General features: G+C 43.5%; 1 protein-coding gene and 1 pseudogene across 1 annotated transcript; both read right to left on the reverse strand.

Annotated features, from left to right (window-relative positions):
* Positions 1-2,607: 2,607 nt before the first annotated feature.
* Positions 2,608-3,426, reverse strand: LOC149345300 (uncharacterized). Its single transcript, XM_089547399.1, has one exon. It carries the CDS (start codon positions 3,424-3,426, stop codon positions 2,608-2,610), a length of 819 nt encoding a protein of 272 aa, XP_089403525.1.
* A 5,883-nt stretch (positions 3,427-9,309) lies between these two features.
* On the reverse strand, positions 9,310-13,319 carry LOC149345301 (uncharacterized; annotated as a pseudogene).
* Between the last annotated feature and the right edge of the window lie 1,561 nt (positions 13,320-14,880).

Genomic DNA, 14,880 nt, shown 5'->3' on the forward strand with positions numbered 1-14,880 from the left:
TTATATGCCATTGATAGGGGTAAGATACGAAGCTGCTGAAAGAGTGGCCTGCTGGGGTATGTATTATTTGAATAAGTTATCATACGAATAGCTCGTTTTTGAAGGCGAGAAACTGGATCTAGGTATGTTTTATATGTACCACCCCATGCTTCCAGGCAATAAGATAATTGACTGTGCACAAATGCGAAATACAGAATGCGTAGAATTGGAAGATCAAAGCAGTCCCTGGCCTTTAGTAAAACATGACAACCGTAGGCTAATTTGGAGCAAATATTATTAATTTGTTCTTTCCAGTGCATATCAGACGCGAACAGGACACCAAGATACTTATATTGAGGCACCCTCAGCAAAGTCGTGTTGTCGATAGTTACAGATATATGTTCGTAGTTCATGTTCTTCCTGCGCGAGTGAAACACGGTGTACTTTATTTTCTCAGTATTAAGGGTAACCGATTACTTTTAAACCACTGCGAAACTTCACTAAGCTCTTCATTAATTATACATTTAAGTGCCTCTAAATTTTCCGCTGTAAAAAGTAATGCAGTGTCCTCGGCATATATTACAGCTTTCGAATATTTCAGCGTTGATGGAAAGTCATTAATATACAGGGAAAAGAATAGCGGCCCAAGCACGGAGCCCTGAGGCACACCTAGATTAATGCTTTGCGGTAGTGAGGCTAAATTGTTCACAACAACATATTGTTTCCGTCCTGTAAAATAGCTTTTAATTAGATCACAAATTTTCCCTCTTAAACCATAGGTTTCCAATTTCTGTTGTAATATTGTGTGATCTACCGTATCGAAAGCTTTTGATATGTCTAAATATACTACTATAGCCAGCTTGTTATTATGCAGTGCAGAATTTATAAGTTGTGAAAGAACAAGAACTGCGGATGACGTTGACCTTTGGGGCCTGAAGCCATGCTGATTATGACAGATAATGTTATATTTATTTAGAAAATTTTGTATACGTTTACAAAGAACCTTTTCAAAAACTGTATTAATTGCATTTAATACCGATATTGGTCTGTAGTTTCGCGGATGAGATCGCTCACCGCCTTTATAAATAGGTACAACCCTTGCAACCTTCAGCTCGTCAGGATATATTCCATTTGCCAATGAATGGTTAAAGATGTGTAGTAGATGGATCGCTAGTATATCAATGTTGTTTTTTATTAGTCTAACGGGTATTGCATCAGGTCCTGCCACCTTGCCGGCTGAAAGGCTGCCGACTGCAGTGATTATTTCTTCTATGTCTATGTCAGGCAAAGCAAAACTGTTGTTAACACGTTCCGGCATCTTCGCCGTAGGTGCGTCAGCATGAACCTGCGCGGCAACCGTAGGCCCAATGGAGGTAAAATAGGTATTAAATGATTCTACTGTGTCTTCGTCAACTGTCTCAGGGAGTGTTGCTGTACTGGATAGCAGGCCGATTGCGTCGTTCACTATATCCCAAATTTGTTTTGTATTTCCATGCGCCTGTTTCACCAGTGATGAATAATATTCCTTTTTTTCTTTTCCTCATAAGAGATACAGACAAGTTCCTGCAACGCTTATACTGGGTTACGTAGTATTCGTTTGATCTCAACTGCTTCCATTTGTGGTACCATTTGTCCTTATCTTTTAATACGGCTAATATTTCAGTATTCATCCAAGGACACGTTGGCTGGCTGTATTTATTAGTGTTCGGCAGGGAGCTCTCTTCAATGGCATTTTTAAGGATGTCTAAAAAGTTCTTACACTCAGTATTGACGTTTTCATCATATGCCGTAGTGAAGTCGGCTTGTTCTAATGTTTCACGTTGTGCTACATAGTTTATCTTACTACGAATTTTACACTGCGTCAACTGCGCTAGTGGAGGCAGGTCTTTTTCTATTACAAGAAAAATAGGTGAATGGTCGGCTACCACCTCAGCGCAGGTACCGGCCAGCACACCTGGGACAATATTGAAGAGGGCGTGATCTATTAGAGTACTTGAAGTACTTGTTACGTGGGTAGGTTCTGTAATAAGGTTACGTAAGGCAAATAATTCGAGAAGGAAAGTGTAGCTGTTCTTTACTCCATGTGTTAGATCTAAATTGAAATCGCCCATTATGGCAATATTAGAGCGGTGCCCATGAAAACATTCTGTTAGAATTATTTCAAACTTCTCAAGGAACTGCGTTACCGATGTGTTTGGTGGCCGATAAACCACACCAACCATCAAACCATCCTGAAGTTTTATGAACAGGGTTTCAATGCAGTCAAAACTAACAGACGCCACTCCCATTAGCTAGTAGGAGACACTATCTCTGACAAACATCCCTACCCCACCTCCCCTTGCTCGTTTATCCCGTGGCTGGGATAAAAATTTAAAACCTGGGACAGAGACTACTTCATCACGCTTGAGCCACGTTTCACTCACGGCTATTACATCAAAACAGGATTCATACCTTGCCATATGTACAGTCAAGTTATTTAGGTTACTTCGTATGCTGCGCACGTTACAATGCAAAATTGAAAAGCTTTTATCACGCATCAAATCGTCAACTTGTTGAAACGTAAAAGCCATGTCAAAAGAAACAGAAAAAATGTCATGCTAAGATCTAAACAACAGAAAAAAAGAAAAGTCACACAACGTTGGCCAAGACACTTTCACTTGTGATGTGCAGAACAGTGGAGTTGTCTGCCCTACGCATCAAAATTTTTCCTTGTGACAACCAAACAAACTTCCAGTTGTGGTCCTTAGCTGCTTTCTTTGCTTTAGATAGTAGTACTTTGTTTTCAACGCACAGGTGCTCATTAACAAACAAGGGTTCTTGTTCTTCAAAACCAAGCAGTCTCGTGCTCAGTTTGGTCTTTTTAGCAGCATTGAGCACTTTATCTCGGATAGACCTTGTGACAAACTTGACCACCACGTTTGGCTTATCCTTATCTTTAGAGCGCACTCGATGCACTACATCAATGTCAGAATCGGCAAGTTCGACACCCAGGCAAGAAGCCACCTTCTGAACAGAGTTGACAAGGTCCTCATTCGGAGCAAGTGGAAGTCCCTTTATTTCAAGATTTATGTTCCTGGTGAACTGCTTTAGCTCTAACATCTCTTTTTTTGTCTCTTGCAGTTCATTTCTCAGAAGCTCATTTGTTTTCTGATAATGTTCATTTTGTTTTTTGATTTCCGCAAGCTCCCGACGAAAACCTTCCACATCTGCCTTGAAGTTTTCAAACCCCTCATTCATGAAGTCAATTGACTCTTTAATACCAGAGAGCTCAGCGCGAATTTCAGTGCTTGAGCCACCCATTTCTTCGACGCTGCTTTTCATGTCGGATGCAAATACATCAAGTTTAGTTAGAAGTTCGGTAAGAATCTTCGCTACTTCCTTAATGCTCCCCGGAGGCTTATCCCCGAGAGCCCTGAAAACTTGTAGGGCATCCTTTGCACTGACCATTTTCGCGCTGAGGAGCTCGGCGAAAGCACCCGACAAAGTTAGTCCTAGAGGCGACGAAAATTACACCACAACACACCTGGCAGCAGCAGCGACGGCAAGGTGACGATGCCGTTTACAATAAAGCATACGAACAAGCACCAACCTGAAAAATTGAAGACAATATCTTGATATGCTGTGTGCGTGTCCGCTGCTGCTGCCAGAATGTGAAGATACGTGTTTCGCACGGCTTCAGGTAAGCGATAGTTCAGGTGGCGCTCACTGTGGGTGCCAGACACGCCCACCTCGGTTATCCTCTGACGATGACACGGGGCAGTACGTCGATAAAATGCTGAAAAATTGAAGACAATATCTTGATATGCTGTGTGCGTGTCCGCTGCTGCTGCCAGAATAGTATAGGGTCTGACGTAACAACGCTCTGCCGGTAGTAAACAAATACCGCTTTTGTTTTCTTTCTATTTAATGTCAAGAAATTTGCTGCGCTACATGAATTGAACTTTCTAGTACACTGTTTATGTTGAAATGAGCAATGGAACGTTAAGCAATGGAACGTTGAGCAATGGAACTTAAGCGCTTTGTATGTCTTTCCTTTTCTGTCGTCCTTGTCCTTTTGAGCGCTTTCACTGTTAAGAATGGAACGTTATTGCCCCAAAACAAGATACTCGTATCGTCTGCATACAAAAGATAATTTCGAAGGTTGCTGATACCTTTTATATGATTTACGTGTACAATAAACAATGGCGGTCCTAAAATACTTCCCCGTGGAACTCTAGCGATTATAGGTTGAAAGGTTGAAACGTGCTGCTCTATTGTTACGCATTGATATAGATGCTGTAGGTACGAATTTAGTAGACAAGCTGCAATGCCACGGATTCCATATCTTCCTAACTTGTTCAATAGTATTTGATGGTTGAGGCGATCAAAATCCTTCGAGAAATCCAGAAAACCACCTATTCACATCTCCCTGTTTTCGAGTGCCTCGAGGATTATCTCTTTTTGCATTAGTAAGGCTGTTTCAGTGGACATGTTTGGGCCGAAAACATGTTGTGACGAATTAACGAGGTTAAGCTTATTGCAAAAGTTCACCAGTCTTTTATGAATTACTCTTTCTAGGCCTTTAGAAAAAGTCGGCAGAATAGAAATGGGTCTATAGTTGGACATATCGTTTTTATCGCCACTCTCAAAAAGCTCAAATACTCTAGAGATTTGCATTGATTTGGGAAAGTGACCTGCTCATAACACCTGATTATATATACAAGCCAGTAAGGGCTTTCCTTGTGATATTGAGCATATATTTAACTGGAAGAATTTGGATGCCATCAATATCGCGTGATTTGCTGTTGTTGTTCAACGAGTTGAATACAGTACATACCTCGCGCTCATCTCTCTGATCAAAATAAATGCAGCGGCTATTTCTAGGTATTGTGCAGCTCGTAGATTGCCGATTTGAGATCTGCTGACAACAACTTTTAAAAAATTGGTAAATTCTTCGACAAGTTCTTCGCCATAAATGCGACGGTCCCGAATAACAAAATCTTGAAAACTGGCGACGATGGGTTTCGATTAGCAACTCGTTTAGCTTTTTTTATACGTCTGCACTATCTGTACAGGAATCTTGTTGTAAATGATGCTGCAGGAAACACCACTTTTTATTCCTCAGGTAGGAATTCAGCTTATTTCTATATTTCTTAAATATTTTTAAATCTAAAAGTGACCTCCTTTTCACAATTTTTTTATATAATCTAGCCTTCTTTGTATTCGTCATAAACATTCACGGCTGATCCAGGGCTTTGGGTTCTTATGATCTGGCTCAAAAATTATTTCTCTAAATTGCTCGCAGCAAATGCGCTTGAAAATGGATATAAATGCTTGATACGCCTCATTTGTAGTGTCACAGTGGAGTACATCATCCCAGTTTTCATTCACAAAACTCGAGTAGAAAGATTCCGAGGTTAGAAGGGTGACAGTCTGGATAATTACTGTCGTCGAAGATTGCGCATGCGTTCTTTAACTTTTACATTCAACAAAAAGGTCTATCGGAAAGTTGTCGCTTACGTCATTACATAGAACTCCACTTATTACATTTTTTACATCAATGTTGGTGATAAAAAGGTCTATCAAAGTCTTTGTGTACTTTGTAACACGTGTTCAATTTTAGTAAAGATAGCATGACCATTTCCTTCTACTGCCAAAAGAAAGGTCTCGTGCGCAGGGCAAGATTTTAGCACATTTTTGTTTTCAAATGAATTCATTTATTTCGGACAACAATACATGATGTCCGCGGGGAGAGGCGAAAGGAGACTAAGGTGTCTCCTGACGAGGCCTAAAACCCGCATTACACGTCGGTGCAGATGGTACAGAGTGACATATCAGTGAGAACAGTGGTACATCAAACACAGTGGAACAGGAATTCAACATAAGCAATTACACAAACACTGACCAGGCAGAAAATAATGCTCAAGAAGTCATCAAAAATGAGCGATAGTAATTGGAGTAGAAAAGAAAAACACATTGGCACAGAAGAAAAAAGAAATAGTACAGAACAGTAGGAGTAAAAAGGAATGCAGCAGGTATGCGTAACAAAATTTCACACGAGGGTGTTCAAAAGATGGCTCATTTTCTTCTTGAACTGGTGAATGGTGACACTCTCCTGGTCACAAGTAATTAATGTTGGGTATGTGTTGCATAAAACTGTTATTTGGTGAACTGTAGTCTGGGTGCCGTAATTAGTGCCAGGCCTAGAACCAATCAAAGAAATTGTGCGGAAGTTATGTGGGACTTCTCTATTAAAATAAGAACGAGAAAAAGATTCAAAGTCATGTTTTATTTTTTGGTAGCTTAGGAGTGCTAAGTAGTGCTTGTAGCATAGAAAAAACGGTAACACCTACAAGAGGTAAACATGCCATTAGTACTAGCAGGATATCTACCCAAAATGCGCGAGGCTCTTTTTTGTAGAGAGAACAACCTGTTCGAGTCAGTTTTATTACATGTTCCCCACACTAAGATACTATACACAATATGAGAATGAATAAGAGAAAAATATAACTGTTTTTTTTACACGGAATGGAAGAAGATAACGAAGTCGTTGAATTAACCCAACTGATCTCAATGTTGAAATCACCCGCAAGTAATGATACCAAAATTATTTACATTCACGTAGTTGAATAGCATCTCAATGTGGGAAATGAAATCATTGAATTGACCGTTTGGTGGTCGGTAGATGACCCAGTAGATGTAACTTCTAGATTTCAAGGATGGGAATTCATTATCTTCAGTCAACGGAGACAGTTCAGGAATTATTTCACATGCTAGGTTATTTCTGATGAGGATGTCATTCCCCACCCCTTGTTTATTAGGTCTATTTAGGAAGAAACTATTATAACCATCACGCCTGTAAACTTCTGTATCTGATGAATACCGCTTTTCTGTCAACATTATTACATCGAGATCAAAAATATTCATTTAGAAGAATAGAACGCTCATCTTCTTTATGCCTTGCTGATCTAATATTGAGATGAAATAAACTCAAGCCGATTCCTGTCGATGTATTGAATGTGGTCACTAAATAGTAGTAAAACGTCCTTTCTTTCTTTCTATCGCCGTCGCAACCACCAGGATAATAGTTACAATATTAGCACTATTCCTATCATATCAGTTGACTCCTACAAGTACCTTGGCATCCACTTAAGTAAAGATTTAACCTGGTCCCATCACATTCATCATGTTACAAATTCAGCAAATCAAATTCTCGGGAACTTACAGCGTAACTTATCATTGAAATTGAAATTGAAATTTTATTCCGCAACAAAAAGATGCTGCGAGGAGGACAGGAGAACAGCAGTGTGAACAGTTTGAAAAGCCCTGACCCCCCAACACATGGGGTAGGACAGAAGCGTGGGGCAAGAGAACACAGTCGGATATGGCAACATCGTTGAAAAAGTTGGTACAAAACAGGCAGGAAGAACTAGAAAATCGTGTCACAACATTATACAAACAATAAACGCAGTTCTTTTGGTGATATATCTGATATGTTAACTTTAGCATCCTTTATCATGTGATTCAGAAGTTTAGGCAATATATATTTCATCATGTGATTTCCATAATTGGTTCTACATTTTGAAACATACCACACCTCAGGATGGCACACATTATAAGCAGAGATGTTTTTCTCTAGCCTTGCTAGGCTAGTGATGGCATCATTATTTTTTATTAAACTGAGTTTATATAAGCGGCACAGTCTGTGATCGTTCATCGATGAAACTTGTATACTGTGGTACTTCTTAAATAGGCCTGCTGTGTGGAAGCGATATGGAACTTTACGGGTGAGGCGTAAAGCCCTTTTTGCAAGACAGTAAGTTTGCTAATGTTTCCAGCTGTTGTTGTTGCCCATACAGAAAACGCGTAATTTTAAAAAGAGGAAAATAAAGATGAGAGAAGCCAACAGCCACAAAAACCAAGGGGCATAGAGGAAATTTAATTAATTTATTTATTTTGTGGTGTTGATCAATTATAATATTACTGAATATGTTATCGCTTAAAGCTAGTTGATTAGAAAAGCAGAAGAAAAAACAACCGCATGCCGCCGGTGGGATCCGAACCCACGACCTCCGAATTACGCGTCCGGTGCTCTACCTCTGAGCTACGGGGACGGCTGTCAAACCTTCTGCTTTCGGGGGTATTTATGTTTACGAATAACCGAACCTTGGGAGTGTTCACCAGCGCCACCCACGTTCTTAAGCGGCGGACGTAGCACGTCCTGAGTTACCGCTGATGTGACGTAGAACGTCAACGAATGGCGAGGGTGGAAGCTGTGTGAGAACCATCTTATGCTTCCTAAGGCATCAAGGCTGCTAGAACCGAGGCCCGCGTTAAGCAATTAAGCAGACAAGGAAAGGGGAATGAGGGGCTCGTAATAAATATGAGAGAAGCCAACAGCCACAGAAGCCAAGGTGCATAGGGGAATTTTAATTTATTTATTTATTTCGTGGTGTTGATCAATTTATAATATTACTGAAGATGTATCGCTTAAAGCTAATTGATTAGAAAAGCAGAAGAAAAAGAGTTATATGTGAGCATGTTAACAGGTATAGGAAAATTGTAGCAGTAACGGCGCATAATGCCAGCTGTCCTGGATAGCTTACCAACGATATATCTTCATTAAAACTTCCTGTTGGCGAGTTGGTAGTTCATATCGAATTAGAAATATTATAGCGCAAACAAAGAGACGGACAAAAAAGAGAGGAAACACACACACAAGCGCTAACTGTCAACTGACTTTATTCGGTGAAAGCCACACCTTTTATAGGCCGAAGGATTGTGAGAGAAAAAAATGACAAAAAAACAAAACAAGGGTTGAGTCAGAGCCATCAAATCGCGAGCGCATGCGCGGGTAGACAAGGGCATCACACTTCGGTTTATCTTCCATCTAAGTAGCTGCATTAAAATAGTCAATCTCAGCCTGGAACAGAGATAAAGAAGGTTCGCTGATGCACTCGCTGCCACGTTTCTGTATGCGCGCATGCGCTCGCGATTTGATGGCTCTGACTCAACCCTTGTTTTGTTTTTTTGTCATTTTTTTCTCTCACAATCCTTCGGCCTATAAAAGGTGTGGCTTTCACCGAATAAAGTCAGTTGACAGTTAGCGCTTGTGTGTGTGTTTCCTCTCTTTTTTGTCCGTGTCTTTGTTTGCGCTATAATATTTCTAATTCGATACCAACGATATAGTTTACGTGATCATCCCATGTCATGTTTTCTGAGAAATACACGCCTGTATCGTGATGTGTGTCGCACTAAGGATAGAGACAACTACATGGTGGCAGGAACAAGAAGAACAGGAAGGGTTCATTAGCACGCCCTTTTATAGGCGATGGAGGAGGGCGGGGCAGTAGCAGTGCCAAGCGTACAGTTTGCGGTAGCACTGATAAGACAATGCGCTGACACGATAAGGCAGACAGCGCATGCCCGATACATCCTCCGAGGGGTAATGAAAACGACAAATGTTCAAGCTATTTGATTAAAAGCAGCGTCGTACTGAAGACGTTGAGGTGGCTTTGCTGTACGTGCCGACCTTCTTGGAACCGGTGTGGGCCCAGGCAAAGTTAGTGGCATATGGTTCCCAGAGCCTCTGAGCGCCGAGCTGTCGGTGGTGGACTCTTGCCGAGGAAATCAGCAGATGTTCGTGCTGTGGCACCAGGCGAGATATTTGGAGCAGATTGGCCGGAGTTATCTGGTTCACGCTCGGACGTACCGCTGTCGTCATCACTAGTGTCTTCTGCACACTTCTCACGGGTTTGCAGAAGATGCCGCCTGTTGCGCCTAAACACCCGACGATCCTCGGTTTGCACTTTGTAGGACCTGGGAGCCGCAGTGCCAACGACAGTACCTTTTTTTGACCATGTTTTGTTCTGGATCCTCACGACAGAACCTTCAGCCAAATGTGGCAGAGGCTTTCCGCCACACTTCTGATGGTGCTTCTTCACCACAGTTGTCTGCACAGCGCCAAAATCTGGAAGATTAGCTCTCAAGCACCTGCCTTGGAGAAGTTCCCCAGGTGATCGGCCGTCCTCCAGTGGCGTACAGCGGTAGGCCAGCAGACCTAGCCAGAAGTCTTCCTGTGAATGTTCACATTTCTTCATGATCCGCTTTACCACCTGGACACCTTTCTCTGCCAGTCCGTTGGATTGCGGGTAGCGGGGGCTGGATGTGACGTGAGTGAAGTCGTATGCACTTGCAAAGGCTGTGAACTCGTGACTGGCAAATTGTGGCCCGTTATCGGTGCACACTTCAAGTGGTACGCCGTACCTCGCGAACATGGCACTGAGTGCAGCGATTGCCGTCTTCGCAGTAGTGTCAACAAGTTTCTCGACTTCTGGGAAGTTAGAAAACGCGTCAAATGCCAGGATGTACGAGCTTCCCCCAAAAGAAAAAATGTCAACACCAACGCAATACCACGCACATCGAGGAACTGGTCGCATCAGCATTGGTTCTTGCGCTTGCTTGTAAGCAAATTCGCGGCAAGTCGGGCAACCCTTGATCAATACACTGATGTCACTGCTGAGACCGGGCCAAAAAAACAAGACGACGGGCTCTTTTTTTGCATTTCTGTAGACCCAAATGCCCGGCATGAATTCTCGCTAAAATGCCACGCCGCATAGATTTTGGTATCACCACTTTCGTGCCTTTTAACAATATCCCATTTACGACGGAAAGCTCAGACGAAACTGGTTTAAGTTCCCCGTCGACATTCTTGCCAGTTGCCAGGCAAGAAATGACTGCCTGGAGGTAGTCATCGCGGGCAGTTTCATTCACCAGCTGTTCACAAGTTGCCTCCATGACCATGTAGCCCAAGGCGGCAACTGCATGCACTTCCACGTCGTCAGTTGCGCCAGTGGTGTCGTCTTGAGCGACCGGCGACGATCGTGACAGCATGTCTGCCAAGATGAGGTGCTTTCCAGGGACATACTGCAATACAAAGTCGTATTTCAGGAGTTTCAAAAAAAACCTTTGGAGGCGGGGGGCATGTCACAAATTTCTTTTGCAGCTATAGATAGTAGAGGTTTATGATCTGTCTCGATGAGAATCTTCTGTCCGTAAATGAACTGGTAAAACTTGTCGCAGCCAAAAGAAATGCTAAGCGCCTCTTTTTCAATCTGAGCATAACGCTGCTCAGCTTGCGTTAGCACACGAGATGCATAAGCCACTGGCCGCCATTGGCCGTTGTGGCACTGCAAAAGGGCTGAGCCCACGCCGTCTTTCGATGCGTCGCAAGTTATCTTAGATTCTTTTCGGGGATCAAAGATGGCTAACACGGGAGTCGTGCTTAAAATCTGGACGACACTTTTCCACTCCCTCGTGTGGTTTTCAGTCCACTCGAACTCTGAGTGCGACTTGATAAGGGCTCGCAGCAACACGGTTCGCTCAGACAGGCGCGGAACGTATTTGCCAAAATAGTTCAACACGCCGAGCATGCGCTGAACATCGGATTTGTTCTTGGGCACTGGCATTTGCAGCAAACTTTCCACGAGCTTTGGGTTTGGCGAGATGCCCTTGCGTGTGATGACATCGCCTAGGAACTGCACTTTGGTGACGCAAAACTTACATTTCTCTGAGTTGAACGTTAGGCCGGCTTTTTCAGCTGCTTTCATTACTGCCACTAGTATCTCGTCATGCTCTTGTTTGGTTTCGCCCCGCACCAAAATATCATCGATGTAAACGTGTACACCGTGAAGGCCATCGAAGACTTCACTCATCCGCTGTTGAAAAACTTCGGGAGCAGATGAGATACCGAAAGGCAACCGGAGATAACGGTATCTTCCAAAGGGTGTAGAAAAAGTGCATATTTTGGACGTCTTTTCGTCAAGTGGCATCTGGTGAAAACCAGAATTTGCGTCCAAACAGCTGAAATAGGCTGCGCCGGCCAATTCCCCTTCCATGTCCTCGCGCTTTGGGAGCTGGTAGTGCTGCCTTTTTACGTGCTCGTTTATTTTCCTTGGGTCCATGCAAACTCTAAGTTTGCCATCCTTTTTCTTAACAAAAACCAATGGGCTTACCCAGTCTGTCGGGCCATCCTGTTTGACGATGACGCCTGCACGCTCCATTCTACGCAGGTCCTCCCGAAGTGGTTGTCGCAGGGACAGGGGTACCCGTCGGGCTGGTTGAACAACTGGAATCGCGGATGGTTGCATGACCATGCTGTATGGTTGCTTCAGGCAGCCTAGCCCCTGAAAGACATGTTTGAAATCCTTGAGAGCTTGGTACTCCGAAGCATTTACAGTAGCCACCGTGCGATGGACAAGTCCCAGAGCTTCGCTTGCATCTAGTCCCAGAATGGCTTGACGGCCATTCTTTACAACTAAGAACTTCACGGTGGCGGAAGCGTTACCGATAGTTACTTCCTGTGTCGTTGTTCCGAAGTGACTTGTGACACCCCCGGTGTAAGCTCTCAGAACCGCACTTGTGGGCGTTAACTGCTGTGACTCCCGAGTCTTGCGGTACATACAGAATGGTAACAGACTGGCCTGGGACCCGGTGTCTACTTTGAAGCAAATATTTCTTCCGGCAACTTGTGCTTCCACTATCGAGTCTTTGCTGCTTCCTTTTTCAGTTCCTACTTCTAGAATCTCAAAGTCATCATCGCTGCTGTCTTTACTAACTTGTTCAACTTTAGATAGTCCTTCACAGCAAACCGCGAAGTGGTGAAGTTTTCGACATTCACACTTTTACCCGTAGGCTGGGCAGTGTGTGGGCCTGTGCCGCCGGTTGCACTTTTTGCAACGGTGCTGCTTCTTGCAGTCATCACTTTTGCTTCGCGATGGTGGCGCATGCCTTGAAACAGCATCGACCCCGTCATCCGCGGCTTTCCAGACCTCGTTTCGTTGTGCGAGAGACTCTACCTTGCACAATTCTTCAGCTTTCAGCAACGTTAAAGACTTCTCTCGAAGCATTTTCTCGCGCAGCCTTGAGTTTTTTGTGCCAAACACGATCTGATCCCTGATTAGCTAATCACGCTGATCTCCAAAATTGCATTGCGCGGCTTGCTTTTTGAGGTCCCGGACAAACTTCTCGAAAGGTTCTCCATCTGCCTGCTTCCTTGAGCGAAACACATAACGTTCGTGAACTACGTTGCTCACCTCGGCACAGTAGGACTCGAATTTTCCAACCACCGTTGCGTAATCGTCCTTGCTTTCGGCTGCCTCGAACTTGAACGTGTTGAACACGTCGAGCGCTTCATCACCGGCTATGCTCAGCAGGAGTGCGGCTTTTGCAGAATCGCTGCGAGGTTGCTCCTTCGTCGCAGTCGCCTGCAGGAACAGGTCGAATTTCTGCTTGAAACGTTTCCAATTTTCAGAGAGGTTGCCGGTCAGTTGCAAAGGTGGCGGGGCCTTTAGAAGTTCCATAGCTGTCGCAGAATCCCACTTCTGACACCATGTATCGTGATGTGTGTCGCACTAAGGATAGAGGCAACTACATGGTGGCAGGAACAAGAAGAACAGGAAGGGTTTATTAGCACGCCCTTTTATAGGCGATGGAGGGGGGCGGGGCAGTAGCAGTGTCAAGCGTACAGTTTGCGGTAGCACTGATAAGACAATGCGCTGACACGATAAGGCAGACAGCGCATGCCCGATACAACGCCCAGTGATTTAAAGCACTTTACCACTTCAATTTCAGTGTTATTTAAAAAATAGAAGGTCGCTGGACATGTGTGTGTCGGGGGTGAAATAAAATAGCCTTCGTTTTATTAATGTTTAGCTTTAGGCAGTTAATTTGAGCCCAGGCATTAATCTCGGACAACGTTCTATTCGTTCGGATACCTAGATCAACACACGATTTGCCTGAAAAGAATAAACTTGTGTCGTCAGCATAGGTTATGTAATGTGCCGTTGCATCAACGCGAACTATCTCGTTATTAAAAAGAATGAAAAGAAATGGTCCCAGGATGCTTCCCTGCGGGACACCTGTTTTAATTGACTTTGATGTGGAGTGCTTTCCTTCAATGACGACAAACTGAGTACGGTATTGTAAGTAAGACGTAATTAATTGATGAGAAATGCCTCTTATGCCATAGTGATCTAGTTTTTGAAGGAGAATTTATGATTAATGAGATAAAGGGCTTTGGAAAAATCCAGAAACAGCCCAAGTACCATATTTTTACAATCAAAGTTTTCGAGAATGAACTCCTTTAGGGCCAGCAGTGCGAGTTCCGTAGACTTGTTCCTACGGAAGCCAAACTGAGCAGACGTTATGAAGTTGTAGCGTTCAGTGAAAGACGTCAAGCGTTTCCGAATTATATTCTCTAAACCTTTGGAGCCGCCGCGGTGGCTCAGTGGCTATGGTGCTCGGCTGCTGACCCAAAAGACGCGGGTTCGATCCCGGCCGCGGCGGCTAGAATTTCTTTGGAGGAGAAATTCTAGAGGCCCGTGTACTGTGCGATGTCAGTGCACGTTAAAGAACCCCAGGTGGTCGAAATTTCCGGAGCCCTTCACTACGGCGTCTCTCATAGCCTTAGTCGCTTTGGGACGTTAAACCCCACAAAACCAAAAACAAAACCAAACCAAACCTTTGGAGAATACAGGTAAAACGGATATGGGGCGGTAATTTGACATGTCATTTCTATTTCCCTTCTTAAACACAACTGTCACTTTAGCTCGCTGCATTTTTTGAGGAAAGCATCCTGTGGACAAACACATATTAAAAATGTGGGTAAGACAACGTGCTAATACATAAATGGCAAACTTTACAGGTTTCACTTGAATATCGTACGCGTCAGCAGCTCTACTATTGCTTAGGGTTAAAAATGTCGCTACAAGCTCACTATTAGCGACTGACTCTAGAAATATAGTGTGATTACTTCGGTCCTTCATATATCTTAAATCAGGGTTTCTACTGGTAGCATCACCAACTGATAAAAAGAAATCATTAAATGCGTCAGCTAACTTAGTGCCTTGAAGTTCTATCCCA

This window comes from Amblyomma mixtum, chromosome 5, assembly GCF_055824585.1.
Source record: "Amblyomma mixtum isolate Tamu chromosome 5, ASM5582458v1, whole genome shotgun sequence".
Taxonomy (NCBI): Eukaryota; Metazoa; Arthropoda; class Arachnida; order Ixodida; family Ixodidae; genus Amblyomma; species Amblyomma mixtum.

Excerpts from the sequence above, each read along its gene's own strand:
- LOC149345300 (XM_089547399.1), bottom strand. The coding sequence starts at position 3,426 with ATGGTCAGTGCAAAGGATGCCCTACAAGTTTTCAGGGCTCTCGGGGAT.